Source organism: Paroedura picta, chromosome 1 (assembly GCF_049243985.1).
Source record: "Paroedura picta isolate Pp20150507F chromosome 1, Ppicta_v3.0, whole genome shotgun sequence".
In the NCBI taxonomy this organism is placed as follows: domain Eukaryota; kingdom Metazoa; phylum Chordata; class Lepidosauria; order Squamata; family Gekkonidae; genus Paroedura; species Paroedura picta.
In genome coordinates, this window is record NC_135369.1 from 14,989,535 (window position 1) to 15,006,404 (window position 16,870).

Genomic DNA, 16,870 nt, shown 5'->3' on the forward strand with positions numbered 1-16,870 from the left:
TGCCACTCCCATTGCCGGCTTGTGACAGGTAACAAAGTTTCTAATAATAATGATTAATAATACTGGCCTTCCTCGCAGGGTCATTGTACAAAGCTAATGCAGGCGCACTTCTTTGAATCACCACATAAACTCTAATTCCTCCTCCTCTGCCTGTCACATGGCCGTTAAAAGAGAGGAGCACCACCCGGCAAAAAGGGGGTGCACGCTACATCAATGCCCCCGTATCATTATTTCTCAAATTTGCTCTGTCCCTAAAATCAAAGCGACGTTTCCCGCAGTGTCTCAGCTTCATGCCAGGAACAGCTTCACTGCCTAAATCTGTGCATGTCAGATGACTGTTAAATGCAGAGGAGCCAGAGCTTGGAAATAAGTTGGCAACCCTGCATCATTCTTGTTGCTTACTCCAAGTCGTCTTTGCTAACTGGTCCCTATTTAGTGGATTCTCTTATGGGGTATTAGGAAAACATCATGAAAATGGCTTGCAATTTACTATTATTATCATTATTATTATTATTTTATTATTATTATTTTATTATTATTATTTCACTTGTATCATGAGTTCATTGGTATATTTAGGCGCAGTTGCCAACCTCCAGATGGAATAATACAAATGCACTGGGAAACCAATATGGCAATAAAAAATATCCAAATTGGGCTTATATAGAGGTGTCTCTTCAGTTTCAGTAATTCAGTATTTCTTTTATTCTTATTTCACACAAGTCTCGATGTGTTTCGCCTATAGCTTTTTCAAGGGACGGTTCTTGGAGAATACAAAAGTAAAATTAGCAGTTGTTGAACATTGATATTAGCAGATGGAGCCTGGAGAACTCCCACCTTTCTGTCTGATCTCCAGATTATACATATCAATTCCCCTTGGAGTAAAGGGCTGCTTTGGCAGATGGACCGTGTGGCCGTCCTTGCTGGGATGCTTCCCCAAACGTCACCTCCCTAGAGCCATCCTTCCATCTCCAGGAATTTCCCTGCCCAAAGGTGGCAACCTCAACTGGCTCCCGCATCCTGACCTCTCTGGTAGACATCCCAAACAGCCCTGCCAGCTCAGAGATTGTGATTGTGCGGAGTGTTGTTAGCCGAGGGGTGAAGGACGGGGCTCAGATCTAATCTTATCACTGGACGTTAACCTCCAACAAGTCAGGGGGAGGGGGAGAGAGAAGCAGGAAAACGGAGTCAGCAAGAAAAAATAAAAAGGAGTCCAAGGTATAAAAGATGCTTTCTAAGCCTCTCCGGAGGGCTTTATCCTGGGGGTCAAACAAACTAACCCTGGAAAAATCCACTTCAGCTATTTGACCTTAAAAGGAGTCTTTTTCCTAAGGAAACCTTAGGTCCATTCCGCACAGCGCTAATGTTGCCAAAATGTTACCATTGTGTAACGCTATGTATTTTGCGTTATTCACGACGTCGTACACAATCTGCAACAGTCCTGCAACACTCCCGCAAAAATAGCTTCATTGTAGCGATTTTTGGGGAATCCACAAAAGTGGATCCACAAAAAGTGGAATCCACAAAAGTGGATTCCCCCTAAAAAAAATGCTTGACTCTTGAGAACAACCTGCAACACATCCGAAAAAGACATGTGCGTTCTCAAAACAGCGGTAGCAAGCGTGTTCCTCCCTAATCTCTCGCACCCGAGCTTCCGGCGTCCCAATCGCCATTTTTCCCCCTTAAACCGGCCAAAGCAACGAATAAGCGATGCTTAAAAATAAGCGATTAAAAAAAAATTTCAGAACATGTAAACGAATAAGCTCCAGCTCCTAAGCCAGAAAAAAAAGGTCTTTCTGATACTTCGAATGAACGAATATGCGTTGCTACCGGTCTTTTCGTGTTAAAGGGAAACACAAACACAACAGTTAATTGGCTGCTCTCTTTGATTGACCGCCAGGGGAGGGAGGAAGTGCGGAAAAATATCGCCTTCTTTGTTGCGATTTCGGCGAGTCCGGAAACTTGTGCGTTACGATGGCAACGCTAGTGGGAGAGCCTTTTTTTCGATTGAACTGGCTGTGTGAGTTACCGAGACCTCCCGCTTTTTCTTTCCCTATATCTCAAGGCAGGGATTCCCAACCAGGTGCCCATGGACTCCTGGGGGTCTGCAGGAGTTCTGGAGGGGGTCCAGGCTTTCCTCTCCAATCATAGAATCATAGAATTGGGACCTCCTGGGTCCGTGCAGGAGACTCACAACCCTATCACTCATCCATTGTAACCTTGAGTGGTGGTCCCCAACCACCGGGCTGCAGCCCAGTGCCGGGGCGCGAAGGCCCTCCGCAGAGCCATGCAGGGCTGTTAATGCACGTTTGCACCATGCATGGCCACAAACGCACATGTATGGCACTCCCGTGCATGCGCGCATGCGCAGCCGGATTGCACATGCGTGTTTGCGCCATGCGAGACCACAAATGTGCATGTGCAGGCGCAAATGTGCACGTGTGGCACTCCCACGCATGCGTGCATGCATGGGAGTGCCACGCATGCATGTTTGCTGCCACTCATGGTGCAAACGTGCATGCACAATCCGGCCAGGCAATCACCCTCCCTGCCGCTGCCGGTCTGCAGCCTGAAAAATGTTGCGGACCACTGCCCTTGAGCCTTCACAGAATCAGCCTCTCCATCAGATGGCTATCTCCCAAGATTTTCTCCAACCCACCACCTCCCGAGGAAGCCTGTTCCACTGAGAAACCACTCTGTCAGGAACTTCTTCTGGATGTTGAGACGGAATTTGAATTAATTTCATCCCATTGGTTCTGGTCTGTCCCTCTGGGGCAAGAGAGAACAATGCTCCATCTTCTACATAGCAGCCTTTTAAATACTTGAAGATGGTTATCAGATCCCCTCTCAGTCGTCTCCTCTCCAGGCTAAACAGACTAAGCTCCCCCAACCTTTCTTCATACGTCTTGGAAAAAGCAGAAGCAGAGTTGGTTCTTATATGCCACTTTTCCAGAAGGAGTCTCCAAGCGGCTTACAGTCGCCTTCCCTTTCCTCTCCCCACAACAGACACCCTGTGAGGGAGGGGAGGCTGAGAGCCCTGATATTACTGAAGAAGAAGAAGAAGAGTTGGTTCTTATAGGACACTTTTCTCTACCCGAAGGAGTCTCAAAGTGGCTTACAGTTGCCTTCCCGTTCCTCTCCCCACAACAGACCCCCTGTGAGGTGGGTGAGGCTGAGAGAGCCCTGATGTTCCTGCTCGGTCAGAACACCTTTATCAGTGCCATGGTGAGCCCAAGGTCACCCAGCTGGCTGCATGTGGAGGAGCAGGGAATCAAACCCAGCGCGCCAGATTACAAGTCTGGACTCCTAACCACTATGCCAAGCTGGCTTCTGTTGTTTGCTGTTTGAAGCTCGTGTTGGATCCAATAAAAAGCTATTTGTTTCTGGAAAACTTTAGTCTGTGTCTACGGAACCCGCAGACTTAACACACAAGTCGAAAAGCCAAAAAGAGGGCATATTTCCCAACTGGCTACTTCTTGCAGCTGATGACTGTGACAAATCTTATTTCAAACATCCCGTACTCTTCATGCCATAACCACTGCTGCTAACTAGGAATATTCCCAACTCTCCTTGTTTTTAAACAACAATTTTAATGGGTTTATTTATCACCAGAAAAAAAGGACATGTCCTCTAAGAACAGGACATCTGGTCACTAGCGGCTGGGAGTGGGGATCACGAGCCCTGGTGTTTGGAGAGCTGCTCGGTTCTTTGAGTCCAAAATGTCTTTTCTTTTATGTAATCATGGCTTCCACAATATTTGCACAAGGCAGGACATTCGGCACCCCTCCCCCTTCCCCGAAATCAGCAGAAAGCTTTGGGTTTTGCTCAGTTGTTTCTAAGAAAGAAATGATCCAACACACACACACACCTGCACAATGCAGGGATTGCACAACTACTAGTCCACTCCATGACCCCATTTCCATGCCCAGATGATGCCCCCCCCAAAAAAAACAACAAAACAAAACACAGAATCCCTGGTCAGTCAGCCTGGAGGAAAATTCACTTCCTGACAGAATCACAGAATCATAGAGTTGGAAGGGGCCACACAGGCCATCTAGTCCAACCCCCTGCTCAACGCAGGATCAGCCCAAAGCATCCTAAAGCATCCAAGAAAAGTGTGTATCCAACCTTTGCTTGAAGATTGCCAATGAGGGGGAGCTCACCACCTCCCTTGGCAGCCCAATCCACTGCTGAACTACTCTGACTGTGAAAAGTTTTTTTCCTGATATCTAGCCTGACCCTGAAGTGGAGATTGGCATTTCCCTGGGCATGCGGGAAAGGATCACAAGAGCCAAGCACCGACACAATTTCTTCTGCCCAGCCACTCGCAATCTGCCTAAGCTCACAGAATCAGCCTCTCCGTCAGATGGCTCTAGGAAGGAGAACCCACCACCTCCGGAAGAAGCCTGTTCCACTGAGGAACCACTCTGTCAGGAAGAATTCAAGTGGGTAGCCATGTTGGTCTGAAGAAGCACAACAAAATCAGAGTCCAGTGGCACCTTTCAAGAATAAATCTTTGTTGGTCTTAAAGGTGCTCCTGGACTCTGATTTTGTTGCGTCAGGAAGAAGAGAAGAAGTTCCTAATTCTCCAAGCCCTGGGGCACAATGCCAGAGACTCCGCCCCCCAAAGCCGCCATTTTCTCCATTCATCTGGAGACTGGTTAGAATTCCGGGAGATCTTCAGGCCCTGCCAGGAGGTTGGCCATCCAGGGCAGCCCCTTCCCAAGGACATCTGGAGTTGGAACTCAGCAGAGTAAACATTCTTTGGGATGTCTTTGGCCCAGTCTGTGGTTTTACTGAGTGGGGCCTTGAATGCGACTCTCCCCGGCCTCAGTTCTCCACCATTGCTGCTTCGTCCCACCAACTCACAGTGCTCTATGGATATACTCAGAAGGAAGACAACAAACTTGCTTGGAATTGCTTCTGAATATCCCCACACCGGATCAGTTTATGTGATATAGCCCTGAGAGTTTGTGGAAGATCGGCCCTGGTTAGGGCCTGGCAGGGGTCCACCAAGGAAGGCAATGGCAGCCCAGCCCATGAGGCGCTGCTGCCGTGAGTCAGTTGCGACAGGGCACAGTTGTCACCACCACAAACAGGTAAGCTTGGAGTTACAAACAATGCCTGGGTTTTTGACACGTGTGTGTATTTATTTACATTACGGGTAGCCGGGTTCCTAAGGGCAACAGTCCAGCAGTGGATTGGAAGGGCCATGGGCCTGATGCAACCGTGTTCCTCTTATGTTCTTAATCCCATTGGCTTGAGCATCACCCATAACCTCAAGCGGTGGGGCGGAGAGAGAAGCCAGCACAAGGCGCCGTTCGAGGCATTCAGATAAACACCGCCAAGGGCCCCGCGGCGCCGTTCTCCAATCAGGGCGCAGCTCGCTTCCTTCGTCACGCGGGCGCGGCTTTTGGAACCCGGACGGGAGGAAGCGGGTGGCAACGTTGCTTATCCAATCACGGAGCGGCTCGAGACTCCAGCTGGTTCGCGTCCTTTGATGAAAAGGGGGGCGAGGCAACATCGCCATCCAATCACGGAACGGCTCCGCATTCCAGCCGGTTCGCTTCCTTTGAGCGAAAGGAGGAGGGGCAACGTTGCTATCCAATCACGGCGCGGCTCGGGACTCCAGCTGGTTCGCTTCCTTTGATGAAAACGAGGCGGGGAGGGGAGGGAACAGAGCGCCGGCCCTTTTCCGATATGGCGGCGGGAGAGCGGGTTCCTTGCGGGAAGTCACTTCCTGGGGCAGGGGAGGGATAAAATGGTCGCCGCCGTCCCGCTCGCCCAGTGAGCCCGCCGCACGTAGCCCGGGCCCGGCTGGCGAAGGATGCGTGCAGGGGCTGCCCTGCGGAGCACGCGGCTCGTTCCCTCGCTGGCCAGCGGCGAGAAGGCCGCCCCAGGCGGGCGGGTGCTCGTGGCCGGCGCGCGGCTCCGTGGGATGGTCCCGGCGAGGGGTCCCGCTCCGCGGCCGCCATGGGGAACGTGCTCTACCCGGCGCCCGGCCTCCGCAGGGGACCCCGCCGGGAGGAGCCGCGGGCCAACCCCGGCAGCTTCGACGAGCTGCACAGGAAATGCAAACGTGAGTGGGCGGGGGGGGGGGACGGGATCCTCCCGCCTTGTAGTCCTTCGTGGCTTTCCCGCCCCCCTCTTGCTTGGGGTGCCCAATGGGTGGCCCGGGCCGCCTGTCTCCCTGGGGCTTGAGGTGGAGTGCAAATTTTGAGTCTGGGGCACCTTGAAGCCCCTTCTGGGCCTAAGCTTTGGCCTGCATGGGCACTTCATAGGACCACAGTGGAGTCCAGGGGCTCCTTTAAGACCCACAAAGTGTTATTCTGGGCATGGCTTTTCATGTGCATGTGCGCTTGGTGTCTCTGAAGAAGGGTGCATGCTCAGGAAACTAATAAGACTGCGTTGGAAGCATGAGAGTCGTCAAACCTTAACCCCCAGCCCGTTATCTATGTGATGGTCACCTCTAGATTGGACTCATTCCACTCGGGCCTGCCCTTATCCTTGTTCTGGAAATTGCAACTGGTCCAGAACCGGGCTGCTGGACTCCTCATAGGAACGTCTCAGAGGACCCATATACCTGGTCTGTGCTTTGGCAGCTACGCTGGTTTTGGGTTGGATTCTGGATCCAGTTGAAATTCCTGGCACTGATCTCCAAGGCCATTCGTGGTCCGGGCCCTGTGTCTCTGAGAGAATGCCTTTCTACCTGTATCCCCCAAGGAACTCTCCATTCTTCAAATATTTATTTTATACATACACTGCCCTCCCCAAAGGGTCAGGGTGGTTTACATCAGTGGTCCCCAACCTTTCTGAGGTTGGGGACTGGCAGGGCATTGGGGCGCGGCCCGCGCCCGTGCGGGCCACGCCCACGCATCGGCCGCGCCCCCTCCGCGGGCTGCGCCCGCATGGGCACAGCCCGGCCCCGAATCCCTCTCCCCGCCCTCCCTGCCCTCCCGCAGTAAGAAGCTTCCTGGGCCGCAAGCTTGCGGCCTGGGAAGTTTTTTACTGCGGGGGGGGGGGGGCGGGGAGAGGGAGCCGCGGCCCGGCACCGGGCTGTGGCCCGCAGGTTGGGGACCACTGGTTTACATGAATACACTCTTTTCTTGGATGCTTTAGGATGCTTAGGGCTGATCCTGCGTAGAGCAGGGGGCTGGACTAGATGGCCTGTATGGCCCCTTCCAACTCTAGGATTCTATGATTCTATGAAACGGGAACAATACAATTAACTCAGTTTATAGCAGCGTGGTGACAATAAGAACAATAACAATATAATGATAACAATAAACATTGTACACCGGTAGAATACTAGAAGCATGGATTAACTCGTACTCAGGCCCAGTGTCTTAATAATATATATGGGCTGCAGGGAAAACAAAATCCAAATTTTGCAAGGGCCCCCACATGTAAACTACGATAGCGAGGTTGTGGTGTGGTCAGACTTAATGCGGTTTCTTCTCTCCCCCTGTTCTAGAAGTCTTCCCTCAGCAGATGGAAGGGGTCAAGCTGATCCTTAATAAAAGCCTCAGCAGCCATTTCCAGGTCTGTGCTCTTGTCCATGGTCTTAATACTAGAGGGGAGGGTGGATTTTTGTAACGACAGCATGGAGAAACCAGCTGATCTGCTAGGCTTTGGTATGGCCGGGTCACTGCTGGGGAGCAGGGTGGAGAAACGGTGAACATTGTTTCAGGTTCCTGATTCTGGGTTCAGAAATACCTGGAGATTGGAGGGCGTGGTCCGGCAGGGCGGGGCTTAGGGAGGGGCGGGCCCTTGGTAGGGGGTCCAAGTGCCATGCAGGGCACCTGCTAAAGCAGACATTTTCTCCCGGAGAAGTGCAGTGCATGCTTTAAATAAATAAGCAGTTTGTCACCTGAAGATCTCTGGCCCTTGGTTTTTGAGGCCGGAGACCAGCAATAGTTTGCTATTGCCTGACTCTGCGTGGCAACCCTAGACCTCCTTGGTGGTTCTCCCATCCAAGTCCTGACCAGGGCCAACCTGGCTTAGCTTCTGAGACCATTCTCAAACAGTTGAGAAGTTATCTCCCCTCCCCGGAAATGGTCTCCGTCTTCTCTGGCTGTTTCTGTCCAGCTGCGTAAACTGGTTGTCTCTCTCCAGGTGTCCCACACAATCCACATGAGCACAATAGGGCAGTCAAATTATCACCTAAACGCCACATATACTGGGGATCAGCAGGCCAGCCCCTCCGAGGTGAGTGATGAATGAACCGTAGCTTTATTGTATGCAGGCGGGTGGTGGGGAAGAGGTTGGAGACAATTTGGAAATAGGGTTTTTTTTGTTTTGTTTTTTGCACTGGGTGCAAATGTCTGAAGCAGGCCGGTGTTGACTTTGTGTCTCTTTTCTGTGCCTTTGCTCCGTCCACCGGGTTTCAGCCGGTTTTGGTTTAATGGTTAAGGTTGTGGACATGGGTTTGGGGATTTGAGGGCCTGCTTAGCTGTTATCTCGGGATCCCTCTAATCTTTTACTTGAGGCCTCAGTATTTAATCGTTAACAGGTGCTGCAGTAAAAGATGGCAAGCGTGACATTTAGAGAATTAAGATTTCTTTTCTGTCCTGCCATATGGAGTGGTATAGTCCTTTCTGCCCTCTCATTCATCACATGGGTGGCAGAGGCAGCCTCAGTGGACTTCCAGTTCTCTTTGCCTTACCCTGTGCCAAGCTGTTTACTCCCAGCATGATGTAGCGGCTACAAACAGGCGATTCTAAGCTTGAGAACCAGGTTCGATTCTCCACTCCTCCTCAGTATGCCGCCAGATGGGTGACCTTGGGCTAGTCACAGTTCTCTTGGAGCTCTCTCAGCCCCACCTACCTCACAGGCTGGCAGTTGTGGGGAGAGGAAGGAAAAAGGTATTTGTAAGCCGCTTTGAGACTGCCTCGGGCAGTGAAAAGCAGAGTATAAAACCCCACAGCAGCTCTCTTTCTTCTCTACCAGAGGTGGAGCGATGCTCCCAAGATGATACAGGATATGGCCCTTGCTTGTTAGCAACCACTGCTCATGCTCAGCCTGGCTTCCGTTTCCCATTTCGTTCTTGCTTTTCTTCCGGCTTCTGGCGTAGGACTTCCCGACCCTGATTGGGGATATTGACACGGCTGGAAGTCTCAACGCTCAGGCGATCCTCCTGTTGGCAGAGCAGATCCGGACGAAAGCCGTCTTCCAGGTAAGGCCCACGCATGGCCTGGCTTGGTTGGGTGCAGATGGGTGGAGCTGCTTGGTAGGGGTGCCAATCTCCAGGTGGGGCCCGGAGATATCCCCACTTTACTCCTGGTCTCCTGGAATGACTGCTTTGGAGGGGGTCCTCCTTGGCATCATAAAGGTAAAGGTATCCCCTGTGCAAGCACCGGGTCATGTCTGACCCTTGGGGTGACGCCCTCTAGCGTTTTCATGGCAGACTCAATACAGGGTGGTTTGCCAGTGCCTTCCCCAGTCATTACCGTTTAGCCCCCAGCAAGCTGGGTACTCATTTTACCGACCTCGGAAGGATGGAAGGCTGAGTCAACCTTGAGTCGGCTGCTGGGATCAAACTCCCAGCCTCATGGTTAGAGCTTCAGACAGCATGTCAGCTGCCTTACCATCCTACACCATAAGAGGCTCTCCTGGAATTTCCCAACCCAGATTGGGCAGCCCTGCTCCCAAGTCAGGTTCCTGGCAGCTTCCTTATTCCTAGCCTGACAATCCAATTGAGTTCAGGGAGGGGCCGTGGCTCAGTGGTAGAGCCTTTGCTTGGCATGCAGCAGGTGCCAGGTTCAATCCCCGGCATCCTCAGTTAAAAGGAATGGAAGTGGGTAATGTGAAAGACCACTGCCTTGGAGAGCTGCTGATGGCCTAAGAAGACTGGCCTTGATAGACCGGTGGTCTGGTGCCCATCTTCCTGTTCTTCTCTTGTCAAGCCACCAATGACCAGTAGCAGATAAGAGGGTGAATCAGCCAGCCCCTGGTTCGAATCCTGCCTCCTTCCTGAGCCAGCACCCTCTCCCCTCTCTCTGTTCCTTCCAGACGCAGCAGTCCAAATTTCTGACTTGGCAGTTCGATGCAGAGTACCGGGGCGAGGACTACACAGCCACCCTGACGCTGGGCAACCCAGATTTGATCAGCGAGTCGGGTGAGTGTTGCTCCATGACTGCCAGGATGGCAATCCCCTCTTTTCCTTGCTTCTCCAGTTCACAGCTGGCCGAGGCTCATAGGGGGCAGGACCAATGGGGCGGTATGGTAGGGAAGCCGGCCTGCTTGAGTTCTCCTGTTGGGGCTTCGGAGGACATCCGTATGTCCGTTTTTGGAACACAAAACCTACCTCCACGCGTGAAAGTGCTTCTTCACTCTCTGTGGGACTAGGAACCCTGCTGAAATATCTTGGCGTATTGGCAAGGGAGACTTCCTGATTTTTGGCAAAGATGCTGTTGATGGGATGAGAGTGTCATGTAATTGTGAAATACGGCCAGGGGTTTGCTGAGGGGTGCAAATCCTTGCCAGGGCTGCAGTGTGGAAAGCCTGCACGGTGTGTGACTTAACAACTGAAACCCTCCAAAGCCAGGGCAGGGTTATTTATTTGTTTGCGCCACGGAGAGGGATGGAGGCTGGGATCTGTGTCCCTTGGATGGCGGGGGACAGAACCTCTGGTCCTGCAATTCCCCACAGCCACCACTAGAGGGCGAGGGGAGTTCTATGGGTCAGTATCCCAGGCCCTAGGTAACCTAGCAACTGTTGCTGGGAACAGGACGGCCTGTAGGTAACCTAGCAACTGCCTCTGAAACGGGGTGGATCTGCGCGGCTTAGAGAAGGATGGAGCATCACGCCTCCAAAGCAGCTTAGCTACTGTCAAGTAGGAGGGGGAGCACCAGAATTCCCCTCAGCTACTATGTAATGTTCAGTAGTGACCCCTTGGGATGAGCAGGGGCGGGGGGGGGAGGCGATCATAAACTCTGAGCAGTCCAGGGGGTGGTCACTTAAACAGCAGGTGTGATGACTTTTCCTGCCCATTTATTTATCATTTACTTTTGGACTTGTATACTGACGCTCTCAAAGAGATTAGCTGCGGTTCACAATAAAACAGCAAAAACAATATAGCTCCTAAAAATCCCCATATCACATTAAAAGATGGTAGAATCATGTTCTAACCCCCCCTCCCCCCGTCCATCTGTGGTCAAGGAGCTCTCTCATTAGGAGTGAGGGTCCTGATCTCCCAACACTAGAGGATCCCCTGATAGTAACTCCAGGACCACAACCTGGCTTCAGCCGTACTCCTGGTGCAAGAGCTCCATCTTGAAGGCCCTGAGGAAAGCTGACAACTCCGACAGGGCCCTCGGCTCTTCTGGGAGCTCATTCTACCAGGTTGGGGTCAGGGCTGAAAAGGCCGTGGTCGAGGGCCAGACGAACGTCCCGAGGGCCCGGGACAACCAGCAGATTCGTACCTGCAGAGTAAAGCGCCCTGTGGGGCATAAGCAGATAAACAGTCTCACAGATAAGCCGGCCACCCTTGGGTGCTTCTGGGGGCAGGCCTGGGTGTTGTGCTGTGTCACATGATGTCCCTTGTGGTGGTAGAACTGGAAGTAATGTCACATTACCAAGGGACCAAGCCCTATGAAGATAGGTTTGAGGGACTTGGGAATGTTCAGCCTGGAGAAAAGGAGGTTGAGAGGGGACATGATAGCCCTCTTTAAGTATTTGAAAGGTTGTCACTTGGAGGGCAGGATGCTGTTTCTGTTGGCTGCAGAGGAGAGGACACGCAGTAATGGGTTTAAACTTCAAGTACAACGATATAGGCTAGATATCAGGAAAAAGTTTTTCACAGTCAGAGTAGTTCAGCAGTGGAATAGGCTGCCTAAGGAGGTGGTGAGCTTCCCCTCACTGGCAGTCTTCAAGCAAAGGTTGGATACACACTTTTCTTGGATGGGATTTGGGGGGTCCTGGTGGAAGGTTTTTCTCTAGAGCAGGAGACCTGGTCCCCGAATTAATATACCACCCTGCTCCAATATGAGCTACACCCAAACTCCAGGCTTTCTTGACCGTTCCTTCAGGCTCCCCAGTTTCTTTTCTCTTCTGGGGAAATTTCTGCAGTGCTTAACAGCTGTGTTCAGGAGGGACAACTGTTTCCTCTCTGCTGTTTTGCAACACACCTAGGAAGGGTTCTGTCTCCTCGTCTAATGGCAGCCGTTGTGTTTTCTTCCCCGCAGTTATTGTTGTCGCGCACTTCCTGCAGAGCATGACTTCGCGGCTGGTTCTAGGGGGCGAAATGGTATACCACCGGCGGCCGGGCGAAGAGGGCGCCATTGTCACGCTGGCTGGGAAGTATACAGGTGGGTGATAAAGCATTGGGGTTGGAAGTCAAAAAGGGTCCCTCACTAAGCTTTTTATTTATTTAATTTCTATGCCGCCGCTCCTAGCTCACTAGCTTGCAGTGACTCACAGCAATTAATACAGTGGTTCTCAGCCTGGGGATGGGGACCCCTTTGGGGGTCGAACGACCCTTTCACAGGGGTCACGGCGGGGCAAGCAGCTTGGCGGGGAGGTGCCATCTACACAACAGCCTTGCAGGGTAGATCAAGATAGAGCGTTTGTCTGTTTGGAGCAGAGGAAAAGAGCGAGATTGACATGGTGGGACAAGAGGCAGAACTGAACTGAGAAACCCCGGGGGGGAAAACAATTTATATACAATCATGAACTAGGGATCTTCATGCCATTGGCCAGTTTTGGTTTAATTTGTGTGAAAGAACTGTTGCATAATTTTATGGTTGGGGGGAACTCTATTAAAGGGTCGCGGCATTAGGAAGGTTGAGAACCACTGAATTTAATAGAATATAACAATCAGCAACAATAAAATATGCAACTAAAAAAGCCCTCTCACCCGGCTTGAGCCAAACACTCTTGTCTTACAGGCCCTGTGGAACTGAAGAAGTTCTGTCAGGGCCCTCAGCTCTTCCGGGAACTCATTCCACCAGGCAGGGGCCAGGGCTGAAAAGGCCCTGGCCCTGGTTGAGGCCAGGCGAACTTTAGAAGGGCCAGAGATCTCCAACCAATTTTTGCCCGCAGAGCGCAAGGCCTTGCAAGGGGACATAGGGGGTTACATGGTCCCTCAAATACACTGGGCTTGAAACTGTTTCCGTAGTATCCCTTATGATCTCAATGGCTTTTGAGAGGTTGATTTTGCGTTAGCAAAAGGGATGGACGGATACACCAGCCTGTTCAGATCTTTGGAAAATGACCATGGTTCAGCCGCATTGGATTGTACCACTTCAGAATGTGTGGGGTGGGGATATGGAATGTTTGGGATTATTCCCCTGTGTTGTAAGCTGGCGTTGAAACCGACACGTGATGAAAGAGGCAGAAGGGGAAATAGCTGTTCTCCAGTTCTTCCACAGAGAGTGGAAGCTTTTGTCTTATAATCTGGCATTGTCTTATGTACTAGTAGCCCCTATAGTCTATCAATCTTGTGTATAAGGCTATAAACAAATGGGAGAGGTCTCTTCGGGGCCCGTTTCTCTCCCCCCCCCCCCACTGAATTACTTTCCAAGCCACATGTTTATTCATTGTATGATCCTCCCCTGCCCTTTCTGGTAAGCCAGTGAAAATTGGACATTTAAGGGGATCGGTTTAATGAAGTTCTTATATTGACTTTATCCTATTTATGTAGACTTAATTGTTGAGACACCAAAAGGAGGGCGGGTAATAAATTATTATTATTATTATAATCCCCCCATCTTCTCCTTGCTGTAGCTCTCAAATGGGTAGCCACGCTCAACCTCGGCTACGGAGGGGCTCACGCCAGCTACTACCACCGAGCCAACGACCAGGTAAGATGAAAATGAGCCCCTCCCTCAACCCCAGGGATCCAATCCCCACTCCTGCATTGTGCAGGGGGTTTGGACTAGATAACCCTGGAGGTCCCTTCCAACTCTATGATTCTACGATTCCTTGTGTTTTTACCTCCCAATTTCTTCCTTCTTGCAGATTCAGGTTGGGGTAGAATTTGAAGCCAACACCCGGCTGCAGGACACAAGGTTCGCTTTTGGCTATCAGCTGAACCTTCCTCGCGCAAACATGATGTTCCGAGGTGAGCCAGGAGTTGGGAAACTCTCTAGCCTAAGGTCGAAAGAGGGGTTGCCCCATGAGCCTTCCACCAAGATTCTGCATTCTGGCACGTCAGTCGTCATGTGCTGTCTGCTCTGGATGCTGGTGGGCAGCTTAGATATGACAGAGGGGGACCTTAGTTTTGTGTGATCGTCCCCTGGCTGGTTTTAGGCAGCTGCTGGAGGTTGGAATGGGTAAGGTTTTTTTTTGGGGGGGGTGTGATAAGGCTTGTGGTAGGTTTCCCAGTTCTGATAGGGGGTCAGGAAAACTTACTGGCAACATGTGGAAGGCCTAGGCACCGGAAGTGATGTCATTGTGCTGCTGGCAATGCAGGATGCTCTGGTATTTAGGCGAAAATTCTATGGTAGATGGCTTTTTTACTGAACAAAGACCAACAAAATTGTGTTCAAGATAAAAGCTTTCATGTGCAAGCACACTTCTTCAGATTGGATTTGTGCATGCACACAAAAGCTTAGAACCAGAAGAGAGTAGAATCTTAGAGTTGGAAGGCACCCTAGAGGCCATCTGGTTCAGCCCCCTTTGCTCGATATTGGATCAGCCTCAAGCATCCAGGATAAGTAGCTGTCCAGCCGCTGCTTGAAGACCACCAATCTCACCTTGAATTAAACTTTGTTGGCATTGGCACAGAGTGGTAAGGCAGCAGACATGCAGTCTGAAAGCTTTGCCCATGAGGCTGGGAGTTCGATCCCAGCAGCCGGCTCAAGGTTGACTCAGCCTTCCATCCTTCCGAGGTCGGTAAAATGAGTACCCAGCTTGCTTGCTGGGGGGTAAATGGTAATGACTGGGGAAGGCACTGGCAAACCACCCCGTATTGAGTCTGCCAAGAAAACGCTGGAGGGCGTCACCCCAAGGGTCAGACATGACTCGGTTGCTTGCACAGGGGTTTACCTTTACCTTTTACCTTTTAAATCAGAGGGAGAACTTCAGAGGAAAATCTACTGTGAATGATCTGGCGAGCCGGGTTTGATTCCCCGCTCCTCCTTCACTTGAGAAGCCAAAGGAAAACCCTGTTGAAAATCGGTAGCCCAAGTGGGCGAGGTTTCCTTAGCTCCTCAGCCGAGGACACCGTGTCCTTCCTAAGAGTCTGAGCACGGCCCTTCTTCTGAGGCCCAGTTCCCCTTCAAAGCTCCTTGAAGGCCAGGTTTCTGGGACATGGAGCTGCCTGGGTTATAGCTGAGATGGAGGGGAGTGTGGGAAGGAGGCTGGCATGTCTCCTGAGCTGCTTTAAGGTGGTTTTTTTTTTCCCCTTCTTCTTGAGGCTTCTTGGACAGTAACTGGTGCGTGGGGGGCGTGCTGGAGAAGGAGCTTCCCCCTCTGCCCGTCACCCTGGCCTTGGGCGCCTTCCTGAACCACTGGAAGAACCGCTTCCACTGCGGCTTCAGCATCATCGTGGGCTGAGAGCGGCCTGGGACTCACCTTGGCTGAGAGTTGTCATCGGGTTTCCTTTTCTTGCCAAACTCTGTGGTCTGAGAGGTCCGGCTGCGCGTGACTGCGAGGGGCTCGTTCGCCACGGACTGGGCACACGGGTGGTGATTTGGGGCATGCCACGCCCTCCCTCTCGGAGCCTTCTCTCCAGAGTCCCGCCGGAGTCGGGTTCTCTGCCGCGGCGTGGAGGGGCATCAAAAAGCGGTTGCAGATTGCTCTCGTACCGATCTGCGAGGTACTGACTTTGGCGTGGTGGGAGAGAGAACCCTGTCGGGTCCCTGCCTTACGGACGGACGCCTCCCTGCCTTTGTTCGCAGGCCGACCTCACGGAGCCGGTGTTGTTTCTATGTTGGACCAGTGCCAGGTTTTGGAGGTTGGGAGAGAGGCTGTTTATCTCCCATCCTGGTCCACTGGGATTGGTTTGTGGGTGCTGTGTACCCCTCCCCCCTTTCCCCTGACTGTTGAAATGGTTGCTTGAATTCTGTGTATGATGACTTGGAACACGATTAAAATCATACCGGAGACCGCTCTGCCCCTTCTCAATGAACGCCTCGCTCTCAGTCTTTTCCGGAATGGGGTAGCTGCCTTGCCAAAACCGGATTCTACCGGTGGCAGGTCTCTAACGCCCGGACGTTGCTGGCACGACTCCGTCCTGCTCTCCTCCGCGTTTTCTGGCCAGCAACCCCTTCGTTCTGGTGAGACCCAAGATAGGTGATCTGGGACACTTTCTTACTTTTTGGGTTGGGTCCTCTATGTTTTCTTCCAGGTGTGGATTTTCAGAGCTGTCTGAACTGCTTGTGTTCTCAGATTGGCAATTCTCCCTAAGCAAATCTCTTCAAGAAGCCACTTAAAATTGTGTTTTCCCAGGAGGGGCATGCGCCATGTGGCGGTGGGGAGAGGAATACCGTTCAGATTAAGTGAAGGGGCTGCAGTTTGAAGAGAAGTTAGTCTCACATGCCTGGAAGCCTGCTGAGATTTGACACCCCTGATTCCTTTTTTACCATCAGCCCTGCCCATCCTCGGTTTGTCAGTTCATACAGAGGCATGCCTTATTCTCCCTTTATTTGGCAAAAATGGCCACAAACCTCTCACCATTTTAAAGGGGAGGGGGCATGGTTGGGCTGTGCTTCGGTGACCTCGAAAATCAAAGAGGGCTTAAAAGGCAGAGGCTGGGGAGCTTAGAAAGGATCAGTGGATCAGACAGGGATGGGTCATATGACACCGACTAAGCTGGGATCAGCTGGGCGGGAGGGCAGAGTGTGTGGACAGGATTGGCTACTATTGGATGAATGGAAGATTAGACAGTTCCGGGGGGAATATCAGGCTCAGAACATATAGAGGCGAGAGG

At 51.7% G+C, this 16,870-nt stretch overlaps 1 protein-coding gene across 2 annotated transcripts; it reads left to right on the forward strand.

Moving 5' to 3' along the window:
- Window positions 1–5,668: 5,668 nt before the first annotated feature.
- TOMM40L (translocase of outer mitochondrial membrane 40 like) lies at window positions 5,669–15,716 on the forward strand. 2 transcript variants are annotated; one of them, XM_077323214.1, is made up of 9 exons: window positions 5,669–6,076; window positions 7,475–7,539; window positions 8,113–8,205; window positions 9,071–9,172; window positions 10,009–10,114; window positions 12,183–12,305; window positions 13,723–13,799; window positions 13,957–14,059; window positions 15,356–15,716. In XM_077323214.1, exons 1-9 carry the CDS (start codon window positions 5,971–5,973, stop codon window positions 15,493–15,495), a joined length of 915 nt encoding a protein of 304 aa, XP_077179329.1. In that variant the 5' UTR covers window positions 5,669–5,970; the 3' UTR covers window positions 15,496–15,716. The 2 variants fall into 2 exon arrangements, with proteins under 2 accessions (XP_077179329.1, XP_077179320.1); XM_077323205.1 differs by having other exon boundaries at window positions 5,670–6,076; window positions 7,472–7,539.
- The last annotated feature ends 1,154 nt before the right edge of the window (window positions 15,717–16,870 follow it).

Excerpts from the sequence above, each read along its gene's own strand:
- TOMM40L (XM_077323205.1), top strand. The coding sequence starts at position 5,971 with ATGGGGAACGTGCTCTACCCGGCGCCCGGCCTCCGCAGGGGACCCCGC. Across the intron at positions 8,206-9,070 it reads AGCAGGCCAGCCCCTCCGAG|GACTTCCCGACCCTGATTGG; the intron begins GTGAGTGATGAA and ends CTTCTGGCGTAG. Across the intron at positions 13,800-13,956 it reads ACCACCGAGCCAACGACCAG|ATTCAGGTTGGGGTAGAATT; the intron begins GTAAGATGAAAA and ends TCCTTCTTGCAG.